At 42.5% G+C, this 12,675-nt stretch overlaps 1 protein-coding gene across 3 annotated transcripts in view; it reads right to left on the bottom strand.

The window, feature by feature from the left end:
* The window catches only part of CFAP161 (cilia and flagella associated protein 161), a 51,591-nt gene that overhangs the window by 5,848 nt on the left and 33,068 nt on the right, over positions 1–12,675 (bottom strand). For 2 of the 3 annotated variants that reach the window (XM_070358159.1, XM_014476382.2), the window contains 3 exons: positions 12,428–12,660; positions 10,736–10,820; positions 5,656–5,814 (listed from right to left, as the gene is read on the bottom strand). In XM_070358159.1, the coding sequence (XP_070214260.1) occupies positions 5,656–5,814; positions 10,736–10,820; positions 12,428–12,660 (477 nt within the window). The remainder of the gene's footprint in view (positions 1–5,655; positions 5,815–10,735; positions 10,821–12,427; positions 12,661–12,675) is intronic. The other variant, XM_005889743.2, reaches the window with a different exon arrangement.

The raw sequence follows: 12,675 nt of genomic DNA, 5'->3' as shown, positions 1-12,675 counted from the left end.
GGTAGAAAAACTGCTCCATGAAATCATTCTGAGATTTGGTCTGCCCAGGTCATTACAAAGTGACAATGGGATATCATTTACTTCTAAGGTCACCCAAGGGGTCTTTAAAGCATTGGGCATTACTTATTATCTCCATTGTGCCTGGAGGCCTCAGTCTTCAGGAAAAGTAGAAAGAGCCAACCAATTCTTAAAATCAGCGATAAAAAAGATAACCCAGGAGACCTCCCTGGGATGGAAGGAGGTTTTACCAATAGCTCTCCTCTGCACCCGTATTGCCCATAAGGAACAGGTTGGTCTTAGTCCTTATGGGATGCTATATGGGAGACCTTTGCTTATGTCAATGACTTCTTCCTCAATCCAGAGGCTCAGTCCCTCCAGTTTTATACCATGGCCATTGGGCAATTCCAACAGGATATACGCTTGTGGGGTGTCAGATCAGATCAGATCAGATCAGTCGCTCAGTCGAGTCCGACTCTTTGCGACCCCACAAATCGCAGCACGCCAGGCCTCCCTGTCCATCACCAACTCCCGGAGTTCACTCAGACTCACATCCATCGAGTCAGTGATGCCATCCAGCCATCTCATCCTCTGTCATCCCCTTCTCCTCTTGCCCCCAATCCCTCCCAGCATCAGAGTCTTTTCCAATGAGTCAACTCTTCGCATGAGGTGGCCAAAGTACTGGAGTTTCAGCTTTAGCATCATTCCTTCCAAAGAGATCCCAGGGCTGATCTTCAGAATGGACTGGTTGGATCTCCTTGCAGTCCAAGGAACTCTCAAGAGTCTTCTCCAACACCACAGTTCAAAAGCATCAATTCTTCGGCGCTCAGCCTTCTTCACAGTCCAATTCTCACATCCATACATGACCACAGGAAAAACCATAGCCTTGACTAGACGGACCTTTGTTGGCAAAGTAATGTCTCTGCTTTTGAATATGCTATCTAAGGAGTCACCACTATATGCTCCAGGGACTCAAGTCCTAATTAAAGTCTGGCAGATGGGTCACCAAAGGCTCAACTCCAGCCCACATGGAAGGGCCTCCACCCTGTAACACTTTCTATCCCCACAGCAGTCAAGGTACCATGACTCCTGGATTCACTACTCACAAGTCAAGCCGTGGAAGAAAACAGAAGAGGACACTCGATACACCTGTGAGTTCCTGGGAGATCTCAGATACCTATTCAGAAATGCAAACGAGTGCCATTCTAATGAACACCCCCAAAATTAAGTTTCTGGGGATAAGATTTCTCAGGATAGTGCTAAAGAGCCAACACAGCTTGGCAGGGGTTGTATTCCAAAGCAGACAGGAGATAGATCTCCTGATCCCTGAACAAGGAGGGACTTGAGCCATCTTGAATGAGACATGTTGTTTCTGGGTAAATACCTCCAGCTAAGTTAAAAGAAAGTCTCACAGTCCTCAAGAAAAACATTCAGATCCTACAGGATCTCAAAGAACAAGCTAAAGAGTTAGGGTCACTACAATCTCTCTTTGGGGGATCCTTCTGGCGATGGGGAATTTGAAGTTGGCTAATGCCTTTACTAATCCCTGTCATCACCATACTGATGCTGCTTATGATTGCTCCATGTATTATCAATTGTCTAACCCGTTTTGTCTCTGCCCAAGTCAACACACTATAACATGCAGTGCCAGTTCAACAAGGATATATAAAACTACAGCTGACCATAGAAAATATCATTCACCCTTAGATGGACACTACTATAAGGACTCTGAGGCTTGAGACTAGAAAGAGGGGGAGGCCCAATGCCCCTTGCAATCCCAATTCAGCAGGAAGTAGCCAGAGAGACCTCAACGCCCCTATTCCCAAAGAATTGGGCCTCCCATCTCTTGAGGGGGCAATGTTAGGTAGTTAGAATAGGAAAAAAAGAGTCCAGAATGGCAGTGGCTGAAAGACAAACAAGGGAAAAGCTCGCAAAAATAGAACAAAGGAAGGTCCAGGACTTGAGTGAGGACCTCAAGTAAAACAAACAGCTCTCCTGGCTAGCTCAATTTACATAGGGCAGGCCCAGGGGGAGGAGAAAGAAACATGTAAAAAGAGGAGCCAAACTTGACGGGGGGGGACTTCTCTTCTCTTTGAGTCTTTTGGGTCAATCCGCCCTCATGCCTCAAGGATGTATTTTCCTTTGCTTTCTAAATAAAACTAAGCTGTAACACTGGTCTTTCCATCACTTCAAAGTTTTGCTACAGCAAGGCAGAACTAAGTAAATTACAACTCCCCCAAGATATAGATACAGATATAGATAGAGACAGCGAGCAAGAGAGAGAGATGGAATAACCTAGAAGTCAAACCTTTATAGATTAGTAAATATATTATTATAAATACATATATGATGGAACATTATATAATCATTTAAAGTCAATTTGGAGAAGATCCCTGACAATTGGAAATAGGGTCAGTGGTGTTTTTAAGTGGAAAAAATAAGAATATTCCTGATGTCCTAATTTTTTAAAAACATTAAAATTAAATTTTCAGAAAACATAGACATGGAAAAAGAAAAGATAACAGTGGCTTTCTCTGGTAGGTGGAACAACTGGTAATTTTCTTATTATTTTTTGTCCTTTTCTGACTTCCCGTAAGTGAGCATACATTGTTTATAATTAGAAAATAAAAGACTTATTATTTCAAAATCCTGACTCATGTAAGCTTAAGGCAGTGTGAGATGTGAGAAAGCAGCTCTGACACCCAGGAGCTGGGCTGGCACCCCCAGCTATGTCTTAGTGTTCCCTTGTGGAATATAATTAATTTCACACAATGCCCACATCAGACAAGGCCATGCTGTGACCACGATGGGTCAAGACAGAAAGAAGACCACTGTGTAACTGTGTTTGAACACAGCAAAACCATGAGCACTGTCCAAACCACAAAATACCAAATGTCCTCCTCTCTCAGAGAACAGGAGTGACCGCAGCTTCCTTACTCAGGACAGCTTTGTCCATGCACTGGCCTGCCCTCTATAGATAAGATGCATTGAGACACACCTGCTTCCTGACGGCACCCAACCCCACTTCCTGAGACCCTCCCTAAACTCTCCCACCACAGCCCCAGTTCTGTAGCTTGTCCTTCCTGACAGTCTTTTACTGAGACGCCCCACCGTTTCCTGTGGTGCGTGTTCTCCATCACTGAGACAAGAAATAAAGCTGACTCATTCAACCCCAGGTGCTCCTGACTGAAGGGCATTGATATGTGGGTGGAAGTTGGACAGGTGTGAAGTGTTCCATTTTGCAGAGGTGTCTGAGTGAGGCTCGAAGACCTGCCTCGGGCTGTGGCTTGAGTTAGCGATGGAGAAACAAACTCCTGGTGCCTGACAACCTATCTAACCTAACAACAGCAACAGAACCACCACCACCATTAAATTAACAACAGTGAACGCTTGGGAGTGCCCTCTGAGCCAGGCACTTTTCTTTTTTCAAATTTTTATTGGAGTATAAACTCCAGGAGGTAGTGAAGGACAAGAAAGCCTGGCATGCTGCAATCCATGGGCTGGCAAAGAGTCAGACGTGACTTAGAGACTGAACAACAACATAGTCGATTTACATATAATATTGCACTACATTCAGGTGCAAGCAAAGCGAATCAGTTTTATCCACTCTTTTCTCGCACTTTAAAAAAAAATGTGTCCATGCTACACAACATGTGGGGTCTTAGTTTGTCGACCAGGGAAGTCTCTTTCTTTCTACTTTTCTAATAAGCATGGTAAATGTACTAACTGTTTAATCCTCATAAAACCTCATAAGTTGGACATCATCATATGTCCTCATTTTATAGATATTGAAGCTGAGATACTGACAGTTTAAACTGTGGAGATGAGAGGCAATTTCAAGGAGAACAAAGCTTGGCAAAGGCCAGTAGAAATCTGTCAAGCATGCATCACTGTGGACCACGTGGATATTCTCCATGCTGGGAGAAACACCCTTGCAGGGACTTCTCTGGTGGCCCACTGGCTAAGACTCTGCACTCTCATCCAGGGGGTTCCAGTTCAATCCCTGGTCGGGGAACTAGATCCCACATTTCACAGCTAAGATCTGGTGCAGGGAAATAAATATTAAAAAAAAAAAAAGACCCTTGCAAACCTGGGTCCGGCTGTGGAGCTTGAGAGAGAAGCCCACTGCATTGGGTAGATCCAGAGTGGCTGGTAACTGGAAATCCCTGGATGGCCAGCTCTTTAAGTCCTTCCTGGCTATAAGTCTGCACTCTCCCAATAACTTCTAATGACCCCTCGGTCTTCATCTGCCTGATGTCTCATAAGCAAAAAGCACAGCCTCTGGTACTTGAAAAGCTCTGCACCTCTGCACCTGCCTCCCCATCCAGAACTCTGCTGCCATCCGCAGGGCCCAGACTCCTGAGAAAACAGCCAGCCTTGTGCTCACCTGGTGGCTGCCCTGCCCTGTCCTTCACTCCTCCAGATTACCCAGGCTCTTTAGAAGTGAGGACTTAGGGAGCTCCCTGGTTGCCTAGTGGTTAGGATTCCAGGCTTTCACTGCCATGACCCAAGTTCAGTCCCTGTTCAGGGAACTATGATCCTACAAGCCATGCACCCAAGAAAAAAACAAAAAGATTTTTTATCTACAACACCAAATGCATAATCCATTAAGAATAAAATGGATAAATCTATCTGACTTAGTAGAAATGAGGACTTAACAGAGGCCTGAAAGAAAGCAGCAGCAGCATCTTTACAGTGTCAGGGGAGTGGTTCTCAGCCTCATCTCAGGGGCAGGGCCTGGGCCTCCGCATTTTTATGAAGCTGTGTGGGTGACTGTATGTGCAGTCAGCATGGAGAAGCACTGAGGCAGGATGCTGCCACCGGGGAAAACAGTACTTCCCAAACTTGAGTTAGGAATGAAAACAAGGGACTGCCCTGGTGGTCCAGTGGCTAAGACTCTGTGCTTCCCATTTGAGTCAGCTCTAATGAGGTGGATGAACCTAGAGCCTGTTATACAGTGTGAAGTAAGTCAGAAAGAGAAAGACAAATATCAGATATTAACACACATATATGGAATCTAGAAAGATGACACTGGTGATCCTACTTGTAGGGCAGCAAAGGACACACAGACAAAGAGAACAGACTTGTGGACACAGTGGGGGAAGGAGAAGGTGGGATGATGTGAGAGAGTAGTATTGAAACATATACATTACCATATGTAAAATAGAGAGCTAATGGAAAGTTGCTGTATGACACAGGGAGCTCAAACCCAGTGCTCTGTGACAACCTAGAGGGGTGGGATGGGGTGGGAGGTGGGAGGGAGGTTTAAGAGGGAGGGGACATATGTATACCTATGGCTGATGGCTGATTCATGCTGATGTATGCCAGAAATCGTCATAATATTATAAAGAAATTATACTCTAATTTAAATTTAAAAAAAAAAAAAAAAAAAGACCGTGCTTCCACTGAAGGGAGCACAGGTTCAATCTCTGGTCAGGGAACTATTTATAAGATCCTACATGCCATGCAGTGCAGCAAAAAAAAAAAAAAATTTATAATAAAAATAAATAAATAATATATTTTTTAAAAGAAATGAAAAAGAGACAGAGTGAAAGTCCATAAGGCACGGGAGCCATCAGAGCCCTGACAAGCCTCCATCTTACACACAGGAATGCTTCGCAGCCACTTCACAGCATCGGCACATACAGCTGTGCTCACCGGGACGGGGGAGCCCTCGTACTCCAGGCGAAGCTGGGGATGAGGGAAGGCAGCCTGCCAGCAGTTCAGGTAGGAATCCTCATGCGTCAGGAACACCTCCTGGAGCCAGGATCTCTTGGATGACTTCAGAAGGGTCCTGTGGTCACTTGATAAATATAACTGAAAAGGACAGCAAGCAGATGTTTTCTATCATATCTATGCAAGCAACAGTTCACTAGCTGCACAGCCAGTGTGTTCAAAAAATGAAAGTGTTAGTCGCTCAGTCATGTCCGACTCTGTGCTACTCCATGGGCTGTAGCCTGCCAGGCTCCTCTGCCCATGGGATTCTCCAGGCAAAAATACTGGAATGGGTTGCCATTCCCTTCTCCAGGGATCTTCCCAACCCAGGGATTGAACCTGGGTCTCTTATACTGGCAGGCAAATTCTTTACCGTCTGAGCCACCAGGGAAGCCCAGTGTGTTCAAAAGCAGTTTTCAAAAGCCCTGCTCTTACTGATCGTATGAGGACACTCAACTTTATCTCAAAAAGGCTGTCTCAGAGGCTGAGACCACTCACCCTCGAATCACCTCTAACTGCTTTCCCTTTCTTTGAATACCAAACCTAGCCTCCTTCTCCTTCTTCTGCACTCCTCCTCTTGCTCAGGGCATCGGGTTTGGATCGGTATTTTATTCATTACGAATAATGCTGCATGAAATGTACTGTGTGAAGTGAATGCGCTTAAAACCAGCACCAGCACAGCTGATATTCATATGTAAGCCTCCAAGGGGGCCTCAGCCCCTCTGGAATTGATGTCCACACTTGAGACTTCTGTCAGCTCTCTGGCTGACTTTTTAACGTTGCAGCACCCCATTTTGCTAAAAAGTCCATAACGTTAGTTCCTGGTCAGCTGTTTACCAATACACCTTCCACCCTGCCCCTGGCAGTTATTTCTGCATATTTTGATCACTGTTCACTAAACATCTTTTCTATGCAAAGCTGTGGCATGAAGCACTCTGGGGAAGGTGGAAATGAATTCCTGCCCTCTAGAAGTTTCCTGACTAACAGGAGAGAGGATTGAAATGGAAGCATCTGTAAGGTATGGTGTCCAGCAGGGATGCCAAGAGCTACAAGAGGGGACAGGTGGGAACACTTGCTCTCCCAGGGGCTCAGGAAAGACCCCAAATAGGAGGTGATATTTTGCCAGGGAGCCAGAGGGGATGAGCATGGGTCAGGACGGAGGGGATATATTGTTGTTCAGTTGCTCAGTTGTGTCTGACTCTTTTATGACCCCATAGGCTGCAGCAAGCCAGGCTTCTCTGTCCATGGGATTTCCCAGACAAGAATACTGGAGTGGGTGGCCATTTCCATCTCCAAGGGATCTTCCCAACCCAGGGATGGAACCCTCGTCCCCTACATTGGCAGACAGGTTCTTTACCACTGAGCCACCACTGAAGCCCCAGGGACATATTACAGAGGGCTTTAAATGCCAGTCACCAGCAGCACTTAATGCAGAGGGCAATTAGGAGGTGGGAAGAGGGAGCACTACTGACTTTTCACTGCAGATGGGAGGTGAGAAGAGCTGACCTTTTAAAGGGTCAATCTGAGAGCATCATGCCAGTATGGGATAAAGTCAGGATAGACTGAAGGGATCAAGCTATGGGAAGTGGCATCGGGAATGCAAAGATGGACCAGACTGCATTATGAAGGAAGAGCCATAGGACCTAGCAACTGGAGCTGTATGCGGGTGGGAAAGAAAGATAAGTCCAAGATGTACTGTGGCTTCAGCCTGGCTGATGGGGAGAATGGCCATGCCATTCTGAGATAATCGAAAATAATATACATCTCAAGCCACAAATGTTGCTTTTTTCATATAAAGAAAAATATTAAGACAATCAGGAACAAATCTAGATGGCCACCATCACCAGATTTTTCATAAATATCTTGAAAGGGCTTGCTAATTAAAAGATGAGAAATAGAAACAAGAGGTATGAGAACTTGGGATGAGATAAAATTGTCATAATTTGACCATGAGATGACTGCATACCTAGAAGTCACAAGAGAAGCAACTAGAATTCATGAGTAAGTGGTTTCATCAAAGATGAGAAGAAAAAAATCAATGATTTTCTTCTATTTTTTACTGCAACTGTCAAAAGGACCTGCCTTAATAGCTTCCAAAATAGAAGATATCAAATAATAACCTTGATGAGATCAGTGTCAGATCTACGGGAAGGAGAGCACAAAACTTTACTGAGATGTAGAAAGGAATGATTGGATAGGGACTTCCCTGTTGCTCCAGTGGTTAAGAGCCTCTGCTCCCACTGCAGCGGGTGCAGGTTCAATTCCAGTTTGGGGGAGATTCCCACATGCCTCACAATGTGGCCAACGAAAAAAAGACAAAGAAACAAAGAAAGAAAAGTATAATCGAAGAAACAGACATCTCAGAAGACAAATACTGTAAAGCTACTAAATAGGTGAATGTACTTAATTTTACAGTGTCAGTCAAAACACCAAGTGATATTCCCCCCTACAGGGGCAGAGGGACTTGAAAAAATTATTACTATATTTAACTGAAAGATTAATTCCTAACATAATTCAAAGAAGGAATTAGCCCTACAAGTCCTCAAATTTGTATTATAAAGCTACACTCGGGGAATAAAAAAATAGACAACTTCAGTTCAACAGTCCCAAATAAGAAGCTCAGAAACAGCCATATGTAATAATGTACGGAGCACATTTCAGTGAAGAAAGGGATAATTACTCAAGAAATAACACAGATACAACCAACAAGTCATTTGGGGGAAATTTAGATGTTCACATTAAGCCCTTGATCAAAATAAATCCCAAGTGGATCAAAGAATAAACTTAAGCAATACTTTAAGTTCAGACATCTAAAAATTAATACAAGTTACTCTTTTTATCACATCTTTGGAGCAGACTTCAAAGGCTCTGAGCCATGGAAGGAATTACAAAGAAAAGCACTGATAGGTTTGACTCAAACAGAGATTAGAACAGATACAATTTAAAAGCCAAGCAACAAAAGAGAGGAAATACTAGCAACACACATGGCACATTTTTATCATCTGTGAAAGAGCAGATATTAAAGCCTAAGGCAATGAACAGGCAAAGAATAGATGATTTACAGGAAAGAGAGAGAGAGATGAGATGGAAGGGGGAGGTAGGAAAAGAAGGAGCAGGAAAACAAAGAGAAAGGGAAAAGAAAAGAAAAAAATTATATCCAAATGTTGTAGTGCTTGTGATCTTCCCTACATTTTAAGATTTTCCCTTTATAAAATAAGCCAAAATGTTAGTAGGGTTCCTCTCTCGATAAAACAGTGATGATTTACTGTCCTCTCTCTGATGAGATATTTCCTCTAATTTTCACATTTAAAATCAGGCTGCACACGGGGAAGTTTATGAAAAAGGAAGCTTGAGAAAAGAATTTTATGTGTGGTCAGGATTGATTAAGATTAGATTGAATTTAATTACATCAATGAATTTTATTATTAAAAGTAAACTAATACCAAAAAAATTCAGCTGCACATTGTGGGTAGACTTGTATATTGTATACTGAGTAAAGTCAGACAGAGAAGGAGAAATATCACATATCACTCATAGGCAGAATCTAAAAAGAAACGATACAAATGAACTTATTTACAAAACAGACTCACAGACTTAGACAATGAACTTCTGGTTGCTGGGGGAGGTGAGGTGGGGGAAAGGATGGGGGAAAGGGATAATTAAGAGAGTTTGGGATGGACATGTACCCGCTGCCATATTTAAAATGGATAACCAATAAGGACCTACTGTATAGCACAGGGAGCTCCACTCAATGTTATGTAGCAACCCAGATGGGAGGGGAGTTTAGGGGAGAGAGGATACATATTTATGTATGTCTGAGTCCCTCTGACCATCACCTGATGCTATCACAGCATTGTTAATCGGCTATACTCAATATGAAACAAAAACTTAAAATAAAATCAGGCTGCAGCTTACCATCTATGATGTTTCAGAGTGTAACTGCCAGCATTAATTTCTTAGTGGTACAAAAATAAAAATGATGCTGATGATGCCACATCAAACAATAAAGGAATCTTTGATTCAATGAAAAATGTTACATTAACACCAGCTCTGCCATTTAGTAGACATGTGACTTGGAACAAAATCAATTAATTTGCCGTGCTTCAGTTTTCCCATCAGTAAAACTGTGGTAAATAGTCCTTATTTTTAAAGACTTGTTGGGAGGAATAAATGAGTTAATGTATGTGAAGCACTACACATATAGTAAGGTATAATTGGAAAAGACTTTGATGCTGGCAAAGATTGAAGGCAGGAGGAGAAGGGAGCGGCGGAGGATGAGATGGTTGGATGGCATCACGAACTCAACGGAAATGAACTTGAGCAAACTCCGGGAGATAGTGAAAGACAGGGAAGGTTGGTGTGCTACAGTTCATGAGGTCACAAAGAGTCGGACACGACTTAGTGACTAAACAACAACAACATGGTATAATAACCTCCATTTTTATAGACAAGATGCAAAAAGGTTAAATAACTTAACCCAAAGTCCCATCCCATAGGTATGCATCAAAGCTGGAATTCATATTTGTCTGAATCCCCAGGGTGGAGGTAAGGATCAAAGACTTATGCTCCCTGATTTATGCAAATACATTACATGGGTGACATTAAACAGCTGTCAGGGCCTCTCACCTTCTGAGATGGCCTACATTCTGCCTATGGAGTGTGTATCTCCCTGAATAAACCTTTTTTCACTTAAAAAAGAAGCTGTCAGATTATTATTATATAACCTGATCATTTAACTTACAAGTGGAGGTGGTATGAATTTTTGCTTTTTACCAGATGTATTGCAAAAAGGGTTTTTTCCCTCTTACTCTTTAGCTTTTAAGGATGTATTTTTGTAATCCATGAGGTTGGAAGCAAAGAATTGGCCCAAAACTGCCTTGGAAAAGCTGCAGTCTGATACTATAATGAGACCAGAGATGGAGCCCATACCTGTAGAGTTCTCTGTCCACTTCAGTAAGTAGCCAGTAGCCCACTCGGAAACAAAAGTGACTGGTCCCAGTAGACATGCAACATGATGACTCACCATTCTGTCATCAAATCCTCCTGTTATCCCAAGGCGGAAGTTCTGCCCGTATCTAAGGACTTGACCGATGACCTCTCCAGCTGCACTGTCGGTGGAGAATGAATATAATGTCAATTCTCTGTATTAGGATCATTCTACAGCTTTATTTTTGTGTGTATGCAGTTTTGTTTATAATTTTCCTGGTGGTTTAGTCCCTAAGTCATGTCCAACTCTTACAACCCCATGGACTCTATATACCATGTTGTTGTTCAGTCGCTAAGTCGTGCGATCCCATAGACAGCAGAGACCAGGCTCTGCTATCTGTGGAATTTTCCAGGCATACAGAATACTGAGTGGGTTGCCATTTCCTTTTCCAGGGGATCTTCCCAACCCAGAGACCGAACCAGGTGGTGCCAGTGGTAAAGAATCTGCCTGCAGTGCAGGAGATGCAAGAGACTTGGGTTCAATCCCTAGGTCACAAAAGAGTCCCTGGAATAGGAAAATTGCAACCTGCTCCAGTATTGCCTGAGAAATTCCATGGACCAAGAAGCCTGGCAGGCTACAGCCTATGGGGTCCCAAAGAGTTGAACAGGACTGAGATGATGCCTACTTGTATACAGTAACTGAAAGATCTTTTCTTTTGACCTTCGAATCTTGCTGGCACCTTATTCACCACCTTCCAACACAGTCAGGACACAGAACGTTCCCACTCTGTGAGCCTAGGATGGACTGAGCACATCATATTGTCCTACACTAATGAATTGGCCCAAGTTCACTGACATTTTTTTTAACTGAAGTACAATTGATATATAATGTTACATTTAGTTTTAAGTATATACAACATAATTCAACATTTATATACATCATGAGATGATCACCACAATAAATCTAGTTACCACCTGATGACATTTAAAATTATTATATTACTGACTATATTCCCTAGTCTATACATGACGTTTCCAAACACTGACATCTTTAGAGAGAAGCAAGGTAACAAACTTGCAGACATTTGGTATACTCTTCCCTCTTAATCGTCCAGGAAACAGAAATTGTGATCAATTTTTACTTGTTTTAACATAGTCTGCGTTAAAAAAAAAATCTAAAAACTTAAAGGACTGACTATATGCCTGTCATATAAACTTGTTATCATTAGTAACAAACTGTAAACAATAACTTTTAATTGTTATTACATATCTATTCTCCAAGGACTTAAACGCTCATCTACAAAAACTCAAGCACATTTTAAGTGGATAATTAATTTTAAAAGAGCAAATCTCAAAAAAAAAAAAAAAGAGCAAATCTCTGTGTACTATCTTACATTCAATTATATATTTCTGATGCAGAAATAGCATAGCAACATTAAAAATAATGAAAGCACTTGGATGAGCTCAAAGCATTAGGAAATGATATCAGGAAAACCCCACTTGGCTTCTCAGGCAGAATCTGAATTTTATTCCCTGGATCAATACTTTCAAATGATGCGTCTGGAATTGAGCTCAAGTTACCCACTATCCTGATGTTTATGGAAAAGGGATTGTAAAGACCCCTTGACAATCATTCTCAAGATAAGAAAATAGGATGAGAATCACAGAGAATGTTCATATAACCTCTGACTCCAACCACTAGTGCTCTCATTCCAGGGGATCCTTAAGAAGCAAGTGAAAAGAGATTTGTGATGCAAAGGAGCCTATTATACAATTCAAGTTTCTTTACCACAAAATAGTAAAAGTGTTTCTGCCAACTGGGATCTTGGCTTGAGCTGCACTCAGGCCACAGGGCATCTCTAATTCATTGCTCAGATGGGCTTTAATCTCATCTGGAGTCATACACAGGCTGAGGTCCCCGGGCAGAAACAGATCAGCCTCTGTCTCAGGATGGTCGGGACTCACAAGCATCACTTTGTCGCCATAGTGAATGTATCCGTCTTCAGATACGGAAAGCTGCATCTGCAATTGAAATAG

The sequence above is a fragment of the Bos mutus genome, chromosome 21 (assembly GCF_027580195.1).
Source record: "Bos mutus isolate GX-2022 chromosome 21, NWIPB_WYAK_1.1, whole genome shotgun sequence".
Lineage (NCBI taxonomy): Eukaryota > Metazoa > Chordata > Mammalia > Artiodactyla > Bovidae > Bos > Bos mutus.
Note: the sequence above shows the minus strand (reverse complement) of the source record. Positions and strands in the feature narration are given on the sequence as shown.